The sequence below is a fragment of the Myxine glutinosa genome, chromosome 6 (genome assembly GCF_964187855.1).
Source record: "Myxine glutinosa chromosome 6, kmMyxGlut1.1, whole genome shotgun sequence".
In the NCBI taxonomy this organism is placed as follows: Eukaryota; Metazoa; Chordata; class Myxini; order Myxiniformes; family Myxinidae; genus Myxine; species Myxine glutinosa.
The window spans coordinates 143,219,568-143,239,400 of record NC_136266.1 but is presented as its reverse complement, the minus strand read 5'-3'; the positions used below and the strand labels follow the sequence as shown (position 1 = coordinate 143,239,400).

The 19,833-nt window shown below is 40.8% G+C and overlaps 1 protein-coding gene across 1 annotated transcript in view; it reads left to right on the top strand.

The window, feature by feature from the left end:
• Nucleotides 1–19,007, top strand: part of LOC137430387 (protein RCC2 homolog) — a 150,534-nt gene extending 131,527 nt beyond the window's left edge. Inside the window, exons 4-12 of the mRNA XM_068121228.2 lie at nt 3,242–3,373; nt 7,881–7,969; nt 10,379–10,493; nt 11,342–11,508; nt 12,067–12,247; nt 12,367–12,472; nt 12,771–12,843; nt 17,687–17,764; nt 18,469–19,007. Of these exons, the coding sequence (XP_067977329.2) occupies nt 3,242–3,373; nt 7,881–7,969; nt 10,379–10,493; nt 11,342–11,508; nt 12,067–12,247; nt 12,367–12,472; nt 12,771–12,843; nt 17,687–17,764; nt 18,469–18,573 (1,046 nt within the window). The 3' untranslated portion in view covers nt 18,574–19,007. The remainder of the gene's footprint in view (nt 1–3,241; nt 3,374–7,880; nt 7,970–10,378; nt 10,494–11,341; nt 11,509–12,066; nt 12,248–12,366; nt 12,473–12,770; nt 12,844–17,686; nt 17,765–18,468) is intronic.
• The last annotated feature ends 826 nt before the right edge of the window (nt 19,008–19,833 follow it).

Sequence of the window (19,833 nt, the reverse complement as noted above, 5' to 3'; positions counted from 1 at the left end):
TTTTATTCCCCATGGAGAGTTCTTTACAATGAGCCATGTCTCAATTTTTTCTATTCAGCGCGTTAGGAGATATAGAGGTGCAAATTTTTCAGTTTTTCCACGATGGCGGCCATACCACGTGACGTATGACATCATAATTATAATTTAAAAATTCTACAGGTGGAGTTGCACATATTGTGAAAATTTCCTGTCAATCGGACCAAAGGTTGCAGAGAAAATCATATTTATTCTGTGCGGACAAACAAACGAACAGACAAATGAAAAATCGGTCAGAGACCGAGGACTTGCCAGAATGTACTATTTTATCGGCCATTTTGGACAAATATAACGGACGAACCACGTGACCGATGACATCATCATTATTTGTTTTCTAAACTAATTTATTCCTTGATGATGCTCAAGAAATTTCATCTTGATCGGATGAAGTTTTGTACTTGTCGAATTATGACGTCATAATGGAGGCACCTATGACATCTTCATTAACATATTTTATTCCCCATGGAGAGTTCTTTACAATGAGCCATGTCTCAATTTTTTCTATTCAGCACTTTTGGAGATATAGAGGTGCAAAGTTTTCCGTTTTTCGAAGATGGCGGCCGAACCACGTGACCGATGACGTCATCATTTATTTTTTTTCTCCACCAGTTTATGCCGTCATGTCGCTCAAGAAATTGCATCTTGATTGGATAAAGTTTTGTACTTGTCGAATTATCGAATTATGACGTCATAATGGAGGCCTTGGGCCGAGAGAGTAAAAAATTGGGCACAGTCTATTCCAGGGCAAGACAAATATGTGTGTAAAGTTTGGCTTTTCTCTGTGCAACGGTGTAGGCGTAGTACTGCGCACAAACAGACAAACAGACAAACAGACAGACAGACAAACCAACCAATCAACATACTTGCCGGAATCTCTTCCAGCAAGTAACAAACAAACGGACTCAAATGCAATACCCTCCCCTCAGCAAGGGTAACTAGAACAGCACTTGGTAGAGCACATACCTCCGCCAAGCTGATCAGTTTCCGTTTTGTAACCCACTGATAGGTCAGATCTGGATTCAGACCGAAATCAAAATCTAATTGGTCTGTTCTTGTTTTGTCACAAGTTTTGTCACAAGTCATCCACAAGTTTTTGAAATATCATGCTATATATTGTTTTTGGCCCTATCACTCAATGGTGAATTTCAAAATGAAATAATCGCTTTCAATTTTTTTAAAGTTCTCATATCCGGATCCCTAGTTGAATCTTCACCAAAGTTGAATCAGTTCTTCCTTGTCACATACCCAACCTCTCCACCAGACTTGTCCGAATCCGTCCATAACTTTGAGATATCCTGTTCGCAGACAGAGAAACTGACAAGTGTGAAAACATAACCTCTATCCACCTCTGATGGCAGGTTGAAAGCAACCTGAAAGCAACAAGACAATTGTCTTTATCTAATTGCAGATACAATGTCCATTTATTACTGAGAACAGTTTGGAGAGAAAGGACATACTTTAAGCCTTAAGGTGAACTTGAAGAGTTTGGTGGAACGCAAGTGTTTAGCAATGGCTTGACTTGTGATTGGAAGGAGATGCGTTGATGAGCAGGTGTGGAGGGAAAGGGAAGAATACCGTATGTGGAGTGGGGTGGGACATTACTGAAGATGTATTAAAGTGTTGTGATAATTTATTGATACGTTAATAACTCTCCGGCCTCCATGTTTAAGAATATGTGGCTAATCTTCATTTCCCTTTCATTATTTTTACGCCGTAGCCCATCGGGCGAAGCCGTCTAGAACAGTGTTTGTCCATCCGTATGTATGTATGTATGTATGTATGTATGTATGTATGTATGTCTCCTCAAACATATACCAATCAGAGCTGAGGATATGGTCACATGACAGGGTGATGTGATTACGTCTGATGTCATTACAGCGTACGAGGCTGACTCTCCACACTCCTCCATTTTGATTTATATGCCGTTCTTGCCGAACATATCGTCAAACCTGTCATATATCACAATCGCCATGCTCTGCCTTTACGTTTTTCATTCAGTGTGAAACACAAACAACCCGATTGTTAAAATGACCATCAAATATCGAAAGCATAGAGGTTACGGCTCTTCCAACAATACGGTACGTATAGGCCTTAGGCGTTTATGACTCATCTTCGGACCACTTTGGACAAATTAAGGCCAGTTTTCTTAATATAGTAGTGTATCGTTTCAGTGGTATCGTTTTCGGAATAATAATAATAATAATATAGTAAATATAACCATAACACTTTAATCCCAATGTCGTGAATGGAAAGTTAATGGATTGAAGCAGTGTATGGTTCATGATGAATGATCTAAGCGGTGTTCGGCACTAATATTAATAACCGAGGAAGAATGGATTCACCTCAGTTTTTAATGGTAATATCATTTTCGAAATAATGATTAACGTAACGTTAATATTCAGGTAAATCTAATCGTAACACTAATCCCTTCCTAGTGACTGCAAACTTACTGGAAATTCAAATATATCAGTTTTGTGTCCGTTACGTCATTACGTCTATGATATCATTACGACGGCTGAGTCCACCAACCAACATTTTAATTTACAAGTACACCCGCTCAATACTGGAGTGGCAGGAAGGGTCATTCCTCTTTGAGGTATATATATTAGTCTCTCTATAGTCGGGTCTCAAGAACATTGGGTGTGTTCGTTTACCAAATTTATTGTGGAGAGATCGCCAAGTGGTTTAAGCATTCGAGCAAGCATGCCATTCAAAACCGTTAAGGAACGGCTGGCTTGGCAAGCGCTAGCTAGCTGTTTGGTAAATGAGCACACCTCCAACCCTTGTGGGGTATATAGATTACAGTAGATCTTCGCTCAGTTCTGTAAGTAAAACTTACCTCATGGATGTCTGGATTCCTCCAAATTTCTTTGTTTAATGTTATAAACAGCATTAGCGACTGCTTAAAAAGCTAATCATGTGTGTTTGTGGTTTATAATATTTTAAAAGTCTGGCTACGCCGCTGTTAGACTTTTGGTCTTGTTTTTTTTTTCCAACGGCTCAGCTTTCAGGTTGCTTATGCAGCACATCAAAAACATACATGGCACATAAATGCACATTTAGTGAGACCCCATTGATGATTGTATGGGATACAAGGGATTGAGCAGTGAGCTGAGTTTGGCTTGTAAAAATCGCCATTGATAACCAAAATAATGGACTTTTTCTGCTTTCTCTTTCCTTCCCGTCCTTCATTTCCCCGTGTCAGGCCGGGGAGAGAAGGGACAGCTTGGTCATGGGGATACATCTCGGGTAGAGATCCCAAAACCTTTGGAAGCTTTGCAGGAGGAGGTGGTCGTGGATGGAGCTTGTGGACGCAGTCATACGCTCTGCTTGACCGGTAAATGCCATTGATAAACTCAAGACTTTGTGAAAGTGCCTTTGTGTTTTTTTTAGAGGGATAATCATCAAGGCTTCAAAATATGACATCTTCCTCTTTTATACTTCCTGCCATTGCGTTAATTTATACAGTAATATGTACAATCTGCATTTGTTGTTTTTTTGCAGACAAAGTTGAGGCTCATTGGGGAGAGGGAACACTGAACAGATCAGGACGAAACAGTAGAAAGAGAGGGGAAACACTAACAGCTGGGTTGAAGGACAAAATATAGAGGGAGACTTGGACAAATACAGTGAGGATGTGGGGAAGAATGAGGGGTAGGAGAGGCCCACGGGGCAGACAAGATGGATTCTTAAGAGCTTCCGTACTTGTCTGTGGTCTCCATTACAATTAGCAAAACTTTCACGTTTTCTCGACAAAGGATAGAATGGGACGAACCTGTAGTTGGTGTCATGAATATAGATTTCATATATAACGTTTCTGGTTGCATTTTAATTCCCGCTTAATCAAAGGCTTCTCAGTTAACTTACTTCAGTTTTTATTCACATAAAAAGCTTTTGATTAAAGGGGGGGGGGGGGGGGGGGAAGTGTCATAGACTCGCCTGTTCCTCAAGGGATAAGAGAGGCTTTGGTAATCCATCTGAGTGTCGGTTTCAGGATTGGGTTTCAAGATAAGCCCAAGGAGCGCGACGGAGCAGCTTTACGGGCAATGCACAAAGATATCAATTTTAAACATAATATTTTAATGTCTAATTTAAGCAAAAGTTACGCTGGCAGGATCACCTAGACTGGGCGTCTGCCATTAATAGTTGGTGGACGTTAAAGATCCCATGGTGTTTTTAGCCGCGTCGCAGATGCTGGTCATAGAGTGCCCTCTGCTGTTGTTGTTGTTCTTCTTGTTCTTGTTCTTGCAGAGAAGACAAAACCTCAAAGCTCTACCCATTCTGAGAACCATAGCTCCACCCATTCTGGGAGAGGCTTCATATAAACAAATATCCACCATTTTATTAACTCGCATAGCTTTGAGGCCTGTTTTGTAGGCCCGTGGTGTCTTCCTCTCTCACACAGTTTTATTTCAAATCAAATTCGATATATCATTTCATTTTTCACAGTCGCTAACATAGTTTTAGACTCGATTGAAAAAAAACGGGAAGAAAATCCGATGAAAGTTGCCCTTTATAGAACGAAATGAATTCTCAAAGGCCTGTAACTTCAAATCCATTGAGATTTTTTTTTTTAAATCGCGGCATGGTCAGTCATACACCGCCCGAAATAAGAGACGGGAAAATGCCGAGATATATATACTGTATTTTGTTTAAATCGCGGCATGGTCAGTCATACACCGCCCGAAATAACAGACGGGAAAATGCCGAGATATATTAAAAATTCGTCCATTTGATGACAATCGTCACGATGAAATATTTAATTTATACGTCGTCACAATAATGTGGAGAGAGGAGCATAGCTTCGTTCACGTGTCGCCACACACGGGAAATTGCCGAGATATATATTTTTTTAAATCGCGGCATGGTCAGTCATACACCGCCTGAAATAACAGACGGGAAAATGCCGAGATATATTAAAAATTCGTCGCCACACACGGGAAATTGCCGAGATATATTTTCACTTTGCACAAAAATAACATCAAGTAATCGAATCAATAGGAATGTCCTGTGCCTATAACATCGACGTTATAGGCACAGCTGCATCTAGGCATTGTGTAACATCGACGCGGCTTTTGTTTTAATTAAAACTTTTTGTACTTGTTTTGTGAAGAGTAGGCGAGCTATCGCTGGCACCCTGAACAAATCACACGTTTCTCGTCTAACTCACAGAGGGGCACTGCATCAGCGGTTGCGTTCACAAATATCCTGACGAGGCTGATCCGCATTGTTAAAAGCTGATCGGCATTGTTAAAGGCTGATCCACATTGTTAAAGGCTGATCCGCATTGTTAAAGGCTGATCCGCATTGTTAAAGGCTGATCGGCATTGTTAAAGGCTGATCCGCATTGTTAAAGGCTGATCCGCATTGTTAAAGGCTGATCCGCATTGTTAAAGGCTGATCCGCATTGTTAAAGGCTGATCCGCATTGTTAAAGGCTGATCCGCATTGTTAAAGGCTGATCCGCATTGTTAAAGGCTGATCCGCATTGTTAAAGGCTGATCCGCATTGTTAAAGGCTGATCCGCATTGTTAAAGGCTGATCCACATTGTTAAAGGCTGATCCGCATTGTTAAAGGCTGATCCGCTTTGTTAAAGGCTGATCCGCATTGTTAAAGGCTGATCCGCATTGTTAAAGGCTGATCCGCATTGTTAAAGGCTGATCCGCATTGTTAAAGGCTGATCCGCATTGTTAAAGGCTGATCCGCATTGTTAAAGGCTGATCCGTTTTGTTAAAGGCTGATCCGCATTGTTAAAGGCTGATCCGCATTGTTAAAGGCTGATCCGCATTGTTAAAGGCTGATCCGCATTGTTAAAGGCTGATCCGCATTGTTAAAGGCTGATCCGCATTGTTAAAGGCTGATCCGCATTGTTAAAGGCTGATCCGCATTGTTAAAGGCTGATCCGCATTGTTAAAGGCTGATCCGCATTGTTAAAGGCTGATCCGCATTGTTAAAGGCTGATCCGCATTGTTAAAGGCTGATCCGCATTGTTAAAGGCTGATCCGTTTTGTTAAAGGCTGATCTGCATTGTTAAAGGCTGATCCGCATTGTTAAAGGCTGATCCGCATTGTTAAAGGCTGATCCGCATTGTTAAAGGCTGATCCGCATCAACCCTCTTATGGTGAAACTGCCAAAATTAAGACTCTCTGCTCACCTTCACTCTTTCATTCCTCTTTTCTCCCGCCTCTGGAACAAACTCCCACACTCTCTTCAATCCCACTCCTCCCTCGAGGTCTTTAAACAGCTGATCACCACCATCTCTTATCTTCCCCCATCCAAAACCTTGATCTTCTCTACCCCCGTTAGTTCACCCCAGATCCACTTTTTTGAAATACCGAGTTCTTTCCTGGAAGTCCTTGCAGTGTCCACGTGTTTTTTATTTTACCTCTCCCATCTCCCCCCCCATCCCCCCATTTCCATGCCATTCCCATGCCTCATCCCCAAGCCCTCTCCCTCCCACAGATCTCCCGATGTCCCTGCTCTCCCTCTTGTTCTCCCGCTCCCTTTATCATATGTTTTATGTTTTATGTGTCAGTTTGTCTTTTATGTGATCAATGTTAGCTCTTACACGAGCCTCGATCTTGTACACACAAAAAAAAGGGGGCCTGTGCAGTTTTACATCTGTCGTGATAAATAATCTATCTATAATTCCACTAATCTCTGTCTGTGTGTGTGTGTGTGTGTGTGTGTGTATGCGACCGCTGTTTCTCGACAACTACCGGTCCGATATACTTGAAACTTGCCAGGTATATTGCTGGGGACCCGAGGATGTGCCTTTTCAAGGTTTCATATTAATCGGACAATTACTTACCGAGCTATGTCCAAAAAACGATTCGACCAATCAGAGAGCAGCGAGCTATCGCGTGTGCCGAACGTGGCGAACACACTCTGCCTCGGACGGCACATTTGAGAGCGTATTCATTTATTTCACGTTGGCAAACTATGTTGGCGTTAAACTATGTTTTAAAACTAATTAAAACTACTTTGCGATTCATCGTAACTGCGATTCGTAACTGCCGTTCGCTTTGGCTTTGCGAATGGACCAAACCATTTCATGTAAATAGAGGGGGGGGATTGTCACCGTGCTCGCAAGCCGTTCGCTTTGGACCAAACCATTTCATGTAAATAGAGGGGGGGGATATAATTTTAGATATATATATAGTACGGGCATGCCCTAGTAATTAATAAATCACTGAACTCAGTCCATTATCCGATTATTTATTTATTTATTTATTTTCCCCAGATCGGTGCATAGGTAAATTGTGTTGCTCTTCCAATCTTTTGGACAATTTTGCTTTCTTCGAGATTTACTTTTACCTCCGTTTCTTTCTATCCGTGCCGGTAAAGGTTTTTGTGGTTTCAGCACACTTACATTCGTTGCGTTGTTCAGCTTTAAGGGCATCTTTCACAAGTTCAATATTAGAAATCATTTTGAACTTGCCGATAAAGCCATTGAGACAGAAACGTCATTGTTCAGACACCATATTGGAGAGAACATTTTACAATGGTGCTTCCTGCCTGTCTCTCTCCATTCTATCGGCCTCTCTCATCCTCTCGCAGCATTTTATTCTGCCGACGGCCTGACCTGGTGGACCAGCTCCATCGTTGGCATGGCAACACAACTGCACCACAAAAGTTTGCTGTGGCCATTGTAACTGAGAATAATCATCATACAATTTCCCCACGGACATCCTCTCTCTCGCCCTCTCTCTCTGTCCTTCGTTCTGATGCCATTAAATACACCTGTTAATGGCAAAATCTTCTTCTTTTTTTTCACAAAATGGCTTTTCTTTCCACGTAGTAGTGTTCCTTATTTAAACATTCCTTCATTTTGTCTTTTGCAGAAGAAGGAATGGTGTTTGCCTTTGGGGAGAATCGACTAGGGCAGCTGGGCCTCGGAAATCAGACCGACGCTGTGCCTAGCCCAACGCAGGTGACTCATTCCTCATCCACCTGGTGAAGTTACTATTTTTAGAAACTAAGAGAACACAGGTAGATCACCATGAGTAAGAAAACTCAGATAACCTTTTCGTAAGGTTGTTTTCAGTTCATTGGAACTGCTGATATGTACCCATAGAGGTCTGTTTTGGAAAAGATCACTTCATGCAGACCTGCAGTTCATCATCGCTGCAATGTCCTCACGTAAGGTGACCTCATCTGTTAAAATGAAAAGATGTAAATGTATGGTTTCCTTCTCCGGGTGCCTGGAGCTATTTCATCTTATCCCTGCTGATGGTGCGTTCCCTCTTTGAAGTGGTTGCTTCCGGGCTGGCCAGGATATTTTGCTGACAACCAGCAAATGTGACAATCACAAGGTCACCGGTGTACGATTTTACTTCAGGAGCAAGGAAGGTGGTCCACATGAGAACATATATGTATATTCGTGACCACAGGCTTTAAATCTCAGTCTGCAAAGGCATGAGTGCCATATACTGATGCTTTCTAGTTTGGTGGTGATGTGTTCGCATAATTTATGTACATGACATCAGCATCATGTCATAGGGTCAGTGTGTTGTTATCATGTACTTCTTTGGTTATTCCAAATTGAGCTCAGGTGCATCCAATTCCCATCCAATTGATTGGAGTCCACCTGTGGCCAACTCAATTGATTGGACATGATTTAGAAAGAAACACACCTTTTCCCACAGTTGACAGTGCATGTCAGGTCTGACAGTTGACAGTGCATGTCAGAGCAGAAACTCTACCATGAAGTCCAAGGAACTTTCCATAGAACTCCAAAATGGAATTATGAGGAGGCATTGATCTGGTAAAGGTATAAAACAATTTCTATAGTGTTGAAAGTTCCCAAGAGGATAGTGAGTTCTGTCTTTAGGAAATGGAAAGAATATGGAACTCTTCATAGAGCTGGCCATCCGACCAAACTGAGCAACTGGGAAAGAAGGACCTTGGTCAGGAAGGTGATTAAGAACCCAATGACCACTGTGACAGAACTACAGAGTTCCTTGGCTAAGATGGGAGAACATGCCGGAAGGACAACAGTCTCTGCAGCACTTCACAAATCTTGACTTTATGGGAGAGTAGCCAAATGGAAGTGAATCCTGATAAATAGGCACATGACAGCACACCTGGAATTTGTAAAAAGGCACGTGAAAGAATCTAAGAGCATGAGACAAAATATTCTGTGGTCTGATGAGAAGAAAACTGAACTCGTTGGCCTGAATGCAAATCGCTACGTCTGGCAGAAACTAGCACAACCCATCACCCATCTAACACCATCCCTACTGTGAAGCTTTGTGCTGGCAGAATCATGCTATGGGGATGCTTTTCAATGGCAGGGACTGGGAGACTTGTAAGGAAAGAGGGAACAGTGAATGGAGCCAAATGCAGGCAAATCGTTGAGGAGAACCTGCTTGAGAGTGCAAAATACCTTAGGCTGCAGCGAATATTTACGTTCCATCAAGACGATGACCCCAAGCATACAGCCTATGGACGGATTCGACCAAGCATATGGACGGATTCGGATTCGGACAACACTGGAATTACTTCAGAACAAGAACGTGAAAGTCCTTGAGTCGCCCAGACTTGAATGCCATTGAAAATCTGTGGAAAGACTTGAAGATTCCTGTTCACTGACACTCCTCATCCAACATGACAGAGCTTGAGCAAATCTGCAAGGAGTAATGGGAGAAACTCCCCAAATCCAGATAGGCAAAGCTGACACAGACATACCCGAGAAGACTCTCCGCTGTAATTGCTGCCAAGGAGTTTCTACGAGGTATTGACTCAGGGTGTTGAATACTGATGTAAATTATATATTTCTGTATTTCATTTTTCAATATTTTGAAATTAAAAAAAAAAAAAAATTACACTTTGACATTATGTGTGGATCAGTGACAAAAAAAAATCTCAATTTTATCCATTTTAAATTCAAGCTGTAACATGACAAAATGTGAAAATGTCAAGGGATGTGAATACTTCTCAAGGCACCGTATATATAAATATATATATATATATATAATTTATTTATTTATTTATTTCTTATCAATAAATATGGCCACGTAGTTTTGCTTTGGAGAGAAATGACACTGGACTGGATGATAAATGACCCTGAGGAGGGATTTTGTCGAATTATCAGCCTGTGCAAGGCCCATGTAGGAGTGGTTAAGGTATTTGTATAACTGATCACTCTACTTGCATATTAGATCGATTTGTCTGATGTCAAAATATCCTGGCTTGGACCTTTTATATGTAGAATTCACTCTTTAATCCATATGATTGATACAAATGAATAAGACCATATTTTAACGAAATAAAATACCAGGTTTATTTCACCTAGGAAACAATTCCTGGAGATTGGCACATTCATTCCTTGCCGTCATAGATTTCGTACACTGGCCTGCCGATTGTACGCGTGGCATGTGGAGCAGAGTTCAGCATGGTGCTCGACTGTAAGGGCTGCTTATATTCCTTTGGTTGTCCTGAGTATGGGCAGTTAGGTGAGTGACGTTTTAATTTATTTTTTGTTTCGGACAGCATTGTAGATCATTCCCTCCGCCACCTAAGGTGGACGGAGGTTATGTTTTCACCCCTGTTTGTCTGTCTGTTGGTCTGTGAGCAGGATATATCAAAAGGTTATGGACGGATTCGGACTAAACTTGGTGGACACGTTGGGTGTGTGACAAGGCCAAATTGATTAGATTTTGGTGGAGATTTGGATACGGATCTAGATACTATAATTTTTAGTCATTCTTCACAATTGAGAGATGGGGCCAAAAGTGATATAAAAACCACCTTTAGAGGCCATTTTCCCCCGCAGAGCAGGGGCTGGCCTTTGTCGGGCACCGTGGACCGCTTTTTGAAGCGGCAATGTTTTAGAGCCGGATGCCCTTCCTGCCACCAACGCTGTTAGTCACCTCTTGTGACACACAGGGAATTACCAGTGAACTGGTACTCAATTTGCACGACCTCGGAAGGTATGATAGGCTCAGTCAACCCCCCTGGTGTTAATTCAGCAATCGACCGAGATTCAAACCCAGGATCCAAGAATCCCAAACCGGCACCCTAACCGCTAAGCCAACACCAGATACACAGCATGATATTTTAAAAAGTTGTGACAAAACTTGATGGATGATTTGGTAGGTGACAAAAACAAGCTGATTCGATTTTGGTTAAGGTGTGGCCTGCAGATCCGGCCTATCATTGGGATACAAAACGTAAAATGTTCAGCCTGGTTGAGGTATGTGCTCTGCCGAGTTCTGTTCTCGTTACGTCTGGAATAAAGCTTGTAGTTCATCTTTTGATGGTGCCTTGAGGTATGGATTGTTACCTTTATCGTCTACCACAGGCCACAACTCAGATGGCCGGTTTGTGGTACGTTCCCAGCGTACCGAGTTTGCATGCGGTCTTGCTCCACGCCGCATCGCCTTCTTCCTGGAGAAGACACGGGGTGGACAGGTCCTGCCTGTGTCAAACGTCCTTGTGAAGGACATGGCATGTGGAGCCAATCATACGGTGGGTTCTCTCAGTTCCAAAGTTTGGTGCGGAAGTTTGTTTTGAAAATGCAAAACACTACGTTGGCTATCTCAGGCAGTGATGATATCCTCACTTGCAAGTCCGAAATCATTTATAAACACCGCTGCATTGTTTTAAGTGAAGAGGTTTGTGTCAGTAGCGTTACCTTTTAGAGGTAGAATTTTACTTGGCCATCCCAAATTGCCCTGAGAACATAAAAGAATCAACCACAAGGTGCAGACTAGATCAGAAGTAGCAGGGCGGACCGATTACCCGTTCCTTGAAGATCTAATTGAGCCAGTGAATTCAGACTTAGATGGTGATAATTTTCTGAGGTAAGTCTGGGTTCCAGAACCTTAGAATTCAAATTCCTAACTGTAGTCTTCAACAATGTTTTAACCCACAATCTTTGGAATGGCAGTCCATTGTTATTGCAACTAGCCACGCACTATACACATGTGTTGCCAACTTCTTAAGAGGAATGAGACCATCAAAAGTGAAGGCAAGAGCAGAGAGTGGAACATGGAAACTTTGCGAATCTTTCTTCATGGTCTTCAGCTTGCACTGGATGCACATAAACGCGTGTTCTCCTGGGGGTTCGGCGGTTACGGGAGGCTGGGCCATGCAGAGCCTAGAGATGAGATGGTGCCGCGCTTTGTCAAGGCCCTGGATAGACCAGGTCATGGAGTGGCGCGGATCTGTGCTGGCTTCTCCTGCTCTCTTGCCGTTCTTGACTCTGGTTAGGCTGTCTCATTTTTGCCGTAACTTGAGATTGAGCTCAGCTGCTTTACTGCAACTACACTAATGCTGATTTTGCAAACACTTATCCTGCAACCTTGCATGTTGCGTTGCATGCAGGATCTTTGTACTTTTGGGGTTCCACAAATACGGCACGAGATGCCACCATGTACCCCAAAGCTGTGCAGGAACTCTGCGGTTGGCGTGTACGCAGTCTCTCGTGCGGGTATGTCCCACCAGGCAATTCACACACCTCGAGTGACACGTGGCCACAGGACGTTACAATGCCACTGTGTTCAATAAAAAGCAGCTACACTGTTACATCACAATTTAACAACTCGTCACCTTCCACCTCCAATCCATAGTCATAGTTTCATCCAATCCCACCGTAACTGTAATGCTGCTCCCAACTCCAATGTCTGGTCATTGGTAATTGCACACCGAGCCTTCGCTTTAAAAGTACATTGCAGTACCCCCACTCTGGTCTAACACTCACCTCACCCTACTCCACACCTTGTGAACAGAAAGAGCAGCATTGTCATCACTGCTGATGACAGCACCATCAGCTGGGGTCCCTGGCCTACATATGGAGAGCTGGTAATGCAATGCACCTCTCACATCTCTCATTGTGTTTTAAATGATCTGAGATTATAAAGATATTGTCTGACACTGCATTATCTGCTAAAGTATTTATGTAATGGCCTTGTCCTGGCCATATCAAGTTCGCATTCTTTTTTTACAAGGACTTCTGTGGTCACCGACAAGAATATTGGCCTCATGAGGTTTTCTGATGTTACATGAGGCAGGTGTGACCCTCCAACCCATTACCAACACAAAATAATGTCATGAATAACACTTTTCATTCCAAAGTTTTTGTTTGATATAATTTGTATACATAATGGCCATATACAAATTGCCATAGAAAGGGATCGGCGTAGAGTGACTAAATTGATGCAAGGCCTAATTATAATCAGCTATGATGAGCAGCTAAAGTTTTGCAAAATTGCAAAACATTTGCAAACATTCGCAAAGTTTTGTTATCCTTGGTGTTGGCTTAGCGGTCAGGGTGCCGGCTTAGGATCCTAGGATCCTGGGTTCGAATCCTGGTCGATTGCTGAATTAACGCCAGGGGGGTTGACTCAGCCTGTCATCCTTCCGAGGTCGGCAAATTGAGTACCAGTTCACTGGTAATTCCCTGCTTGTCGTAAAAGGTGACAAAAAGGGTTGGCGGTTGGCGGCAGGAAGGGCATCCGGCCGTAAAACATTGCTTCAAAAAGGGGACCGAAAAACAACAACAACCACGGTCCCCGAAAAAGGCCAACCCCCGCTTGTGGGGAAAAATGGCCTCTAAAGGTGTTTTTATTTTTATTTTTATGATGAGCAGCTAAAGTAGATGGGACATTGTAGGGGAGAGTGGGGTAAGTTGAGCCACCCCATGTTTCTTAGAAAGTGAAATATTTGAAGGTGTGAGAGCGCCATCTATACTTTCATAGCAACAGTCTTTCTTCCTGAGTACACATGCAGAGGAATATGAAGCAGGGGTAAGTAAGATCTAATGAAATTTGTATTTTTTTCGGAATTTCCCAAACTTTGAGTTATGGTGTTTCGAGGGTGATAACAATAGAATTAATGGAAGCTTAATGAATTGTTTATGTAGTAATGTGAACATGAATGGTGTAGATTATTTACCTGAGAGTATGAATTGTAAATTGAATCAATACGTGAAATGAGCATGTTTATATTCAAAGTGGCGCCCGTGGGGTAAGATGATCAATTGGGTCGGGTCAAGTTGAGCCATGGCTCATCTTACCCCATGAACATGTGTGCAAGATAAAGTTACTGCTTTATACGCAAGTTGGAGTTGAAAACTGTAGTTCTTGTGACACCGATACTTGTGTATAGATCTAAATCCTATTCCTAAGAATGATTTATGTAAATATTTTTGCATTAATCACAGGTAAATGGAAAAATGCCTTGGGACTATAAAAGGAAGACAGCACGTGGTTGTTCTTCATAATTATTTGAAATACAAACCAGTTCATCAGCATATCTGACTGATAAATCTTGACGATTACATATGTATGAACATTCAGCCAAAGTTTACTGATAATTCATGTGTCTTACTAATAATCATAACACAATACATGTATAATTATTTCAGTTCAAACTGTTAAATTTCATTAGATCAATTACATCATGTTACTTTGTAATAGACACGAGGTGCTTCTTACATGTGCGTAAATTTCACACAAGGGAAAAGAGCATTTATCAAGTTTCAATTATTGAACTGAAAAATCTGATCTGAAAAACGTGAACATTTACAGGAAACTACTTTGTCTTGTTTTGCATTGTTAAAGCTATAAGCAACAGCTTTTGCGTGATTGTTTTAAAAATGTGTATTCATTAATACTTCATGCATTCCCAGTTTCAATGGGTTTTCTCAGTGTTTTATCAATATAATAAGCTTTTCCAGTGGATCTGGACTTAAACTTTTTGTCTCAAACTTGTTTTATTGCTGTTCTGTCCTGTATTGAGCCGGTGAATTTGATGGGACACAAAATGTTTCATGCTGTTTTTTTCTTGTGGCTCAACTTACCCACTGGCTCAAGTTACCCCGAACCCATGATCAACTTGCCCCATCATTGGGGCAAAATGAGCCATTAGACAACTTTTTTTTGAAGGCCTCTGCTAATTAATTACATGAAAATGAAATGGTAACATGTGTATGAGGGGAGAAGCAAGTATTTACACCATCATAATCACTATGGCTCTGATGCACAGCACTTTATATTTGATGTCCAGAAGGGCATTACTGAAAAATGGCTCATCTTACCCCACTCTCCCCTATATCAGGAGGGAGGTGATTATGAGGGGATAGAAGAGAGTTGTTTACGAACATCTATCGAAACATTATAGCAACGCGTTTCTATCCTCACAATGAATTATGTTATGCTTATTCTAAACATGTATTAAGGAGATAACTGTACTATACTAAGCAGTTTTACCCCACTAAGAGTCATCCCCACAACAATATATTTGTTACTTGCAAAATCGAAGATTTTTCAAGTATTGATTGGTCTAGTGCATTATTCAGTCTGTCTGTCTGCTTGTCAATTGCCTACAGGTCACAATTTTAAACCGATCTTCACGAAACTTCACCAGATGGCCCGAGCTTTGATTAAGATTGTCAATTTTAATTTTAATGAAATGGACAATTTGATGTGTCCATGGCAATGTTTTATTTCGGAAAGGGGTGGGTTTTTCATGTATCGTGCTCTGCATGACATCTTCTTCTTCAAGTATATTGTTTGCTCTTATGTGTTATTTCTTGGCAAACTTTTTTTATTTTCACAAGTATGTTGATCACTCCGGTTTGTGTGTGTTTGTTTGTCTGTCCGCTCACTTATACTTGCCTCCAGGTCACAATTTTAAACTGATCTTCATGAAACTTCAAATGGTTGAGTTGGTGGACTGACAGAATCGTATTGATTTTTTTTAGGTCAAAAGGTCAACATGGGCCAAAAGGTCTACAACCTTTTCAAATTTCTAAAGTCCTCAATTTTCATTTGATTGACTTGAAATTTGAATAGGATTTTCATATCATCTTATTGAATTCAACCACCAATTATATTTGAGGTCAAGATAAGCCACATTTCTAAAATTGTCAATTTTCATCTGATTAACTTAAAATTTGAGGACAATTTGCATATCAGGTCACTGAATTAAAAAGCCAATTAATTGTGAGGTCAAAAGGATGCTCTACCGGCCAAACTAACACATGCGCCAAACCAAAACATCGACAAACTAACACATGCGCCAAACCAACACATGCGCCAAACCAACACATTCGCCAAACCAACAGATGCGCCAAATTAACACATGCGCCAAACTAACACATACGCTAAACCAACACATTCGCCAAACTAACACATGTACCAAACCAACACATTCGTCAAACTAACACATGCACCAAACTAACACATGCGCCAAACCAACAGATGCGCCAAATTAACACATGCGCCAAACCAACAGATGCGCCAAATTAACACATGCGCCAAACCAACACATTCGCCAAACTAACACATGCACCAAACTAACACATGCGCCAAACCAACAGATGCGCCAAATTAACACATGCGCCAAACCAACACATTCGCCAAACTAACACATGTTCCAAACCAACACATTCGCCAAACCAACACATTCGCCAAACTAACACATGTTCCAAACCAACACATTTGCCAAACTAACACATGCGCCAAACCAACACATGTGCCAAACACCAACACATTCGCCAACACATTCGCCAAACCAACACATTCGCCAAATCAACACATTCGCCAAACTAACACATGCGCCAAACCAACACATTCGCCAAACTAACACATGCGCCAAACCAACACATCTGCCAAACTAACACAAGCGCCAAACCAACACATCCGCCAAAGGCTGCTGAGTGCCATGCTACTTTGTTCTCTCTTGCCGAGTGTCGCTTTATGAGTGATTTTTCATGTGTCTGTTTGTCTGTCAATCGCCAACAGGTCACAATTTTAAACCAATCTTCACAAAACTTCAGCAGATGGTAGAGTTCGTCAAAAGCAAGAAGCCTATTGATTTTGAGGTCAAGGGTCCAAGGTCATGTTGAGGTCAAATTTCTAAAATTGTCATTTTTCATCTGATTGACTTCAAAATTAAACAGCAATTGCATCGTACCACACTGAATTGGGAAACCAAGTATTTTAAGGGTCAAACGGTCAAAGGTCAACTCAAGGTCAAATTTCTAAAATAATTAATTTACCACTGAAAAATTGTCCATTTTCATCCTATTACCTTGACGATTAAATAGTAATTGCATAGTGCATCACTGAATTTGGAAACCAACTATGTTTGAGGTCAAAAGGTCAAAGGTCAACTCAAGGTCAAACTTATAATATCAATTTTCATCTGAAAAATCATAAATTTTCATCTGAAAAAATCATCAATTTGAATCCTATTGACCTGAGCTTTGATTAGATCGTCAGTTTTAATCTTGATGAAATGGGACAATTAGTTGTGTCCATGGTAACTTTTTTTTTTGGCGAGTGCTGGGTTTTGCATGTATCATGCTCTGCATGACATCTTCTTGTTTGTTTGTTTATTTGTTACCTCCGCCACCGAAGATGGATTGAGGTTATGTTTTCACGACTGTCTGTCTGTCTGTCTTTGAACAAGATATCTCAAAAAGTTGTTGACGGATTTGGATGAAATTTGGCGGAGAGGTAGTGTCTGTGACACAGACGAAATGATTCGATTTTGGTGAAGATCCGTATCCGGAATCCGGCTAGTAGAATTTTTTAAGTGATTCTTCTCCATTGTGAGATAGGGCTAAAAGCGATACATAGCAGGATATCTCAAAAAGTTGTGGATTTATTTATTTACTGATTTTGGGACCTTCTTTCAGGGATATGGAGAGGGTCGACCACGCTCCTCATCCGTGCCACAGGAGCTCAAGAAGCTGGATGGAATATACATCCAGGAGGTATTTCAACTCTTGCCTTGAAATTCTCATCTTAGATCCAATGTTATTCTTATTCTTTCGATGCAACATATGACTGGGGTTGGCATCATTTAAGGGAGAGTGGATGTGCTGCTGATGCAGTCGCCCCCCCCCCACCCCCCCCCCCCCCACCCCCTCTGCAGGTTTGGGCAGGAATTTGTTATTTGTTCAGGGTGCCAGCAATAGCTCGCCTCCTCTTCGTGAAGGACACCATGAGATCTTTAACTTCCACCATATAATGCCAGCACGTGGGACGTCCAGTTTAACGTCCATCCGAGGGACGGAACACACATTGATGAATCCCCCTGCCTGTGAAACACCTGGAGGACAGTTTATAGCTGGGTCGAGATTCTAACCCAGGCTAAACAGCTCAGAGGAATGTGTGCGTACCTCTTGGCCATCCTGCCAGCCAAATCATAGATCCAGTTATTGTATAGCGACCAGCTCTAGAGCAACCTTGCTACAATCTTGATGCCTCATTAAACCTATAGATTCAGGCTCATGGCTGTCTATGACAAGTACAAATGACCTACAGCCCCCCTTGTTTCAGCTCTACATTTTGAGGTCAACCCTTGGGCCACATGTTCATTAATCCAGTCTGAGCTTCTTCCCTTTTCTTATTTGCTTTAACCTCCATTTTTGTCCTTGCTCCATCTTCATGTTTATTCTCACACCATCTGCTGCAGGTGGCAATGGGCTTTGCTCACTCTCTTTTCCTCGCCCGCGATGAGACAGCTGAAGATCGAGAGAAGATTGAAAAACTGCCCGAGTATAGCCCACGCCCACTGTAATTCCTTCATTGTTTCGTTCATCATTCTTCTGCAGCAACATATCAACTGCTTTTCCGTCAATCAATTCACAGTCCTGCTTTGCCGTGAAGGATCTGTTTTATCCATCATTAAATACACACAATTATATATGTGTAATGCAAACATTTCTCAGTGAACTTTAATCAGTGAAAAGTTCGTTTTTGGGAAGTGAATGCAAACTTAAAAAAACAAACGGGAGCTGAACATTCCCAAAGTTGTACTTTTGTCGGGATCTCCTCATCAATAGTTGGTTTATTAAATTTTTTGCAGTTGAGGCTTCTTTTTATTGTGGCCAATGGTATAAAATCAAATTATAGGTTAAACTTGTCTTATCAAGCAGTATATAACCAGTTTAAATGGAACGTGCCTGTTTTTTGTGGTGACCTGTTCCAAGTTAAAGGTGCCCAATGACACGACTCAATTTTTGCATAATTCCTGTTTGTCATGTTTTCACCAACTTGCTTGGCAACATGTTCACTTTTCGTTCAAAAATTTTAACCTGTTGGAATTTAGACTCATGCAAACCTTGTACTTTGTTTTAGTTTCATTCATCATACGGCCTGGTCAGATGTCTGTCTGGCCCCTGGCCATTGAATCCACGATCACCATGTGTCACCTCTCCAAAAGTAAACACATTAACTTCACGGGAAATAAGCATTTGGGCGAACAACATTTGCTGCAAACAAAGGTTTATCTCGAAAAGTGCTCACGAAACAGAGACAATAATGTTGGAGGTGAACGTTTATTTTGAATGAAAATGTTTGGGAGTTCACATGTTCGAAGAATATCTCCCCTCGTTACTGGCAATATAATAACTTGCCTGTCTTTATATTTGCCTCATATATATATATATGTATATATATATATATATATAATGTATATATATTTATATATATATATATATAATGTATATATATATATATATATATATATAATGTATATATAATGTATATATATATATATATATATATATAATTTATATATATATATTATACATAAATATATATTATACATAATTATATATTATATATAATTATATATTATATTATATATTATATTATATTATATATACGTATATATATATATATATATTATATATATATATATATATATATATATATATATATATATATATATATATATATATAACATATATATAAATATATATATTACATATATATCGTATATATATAAATATATATATATAATACAGTATATATATTACATATATATATATATATA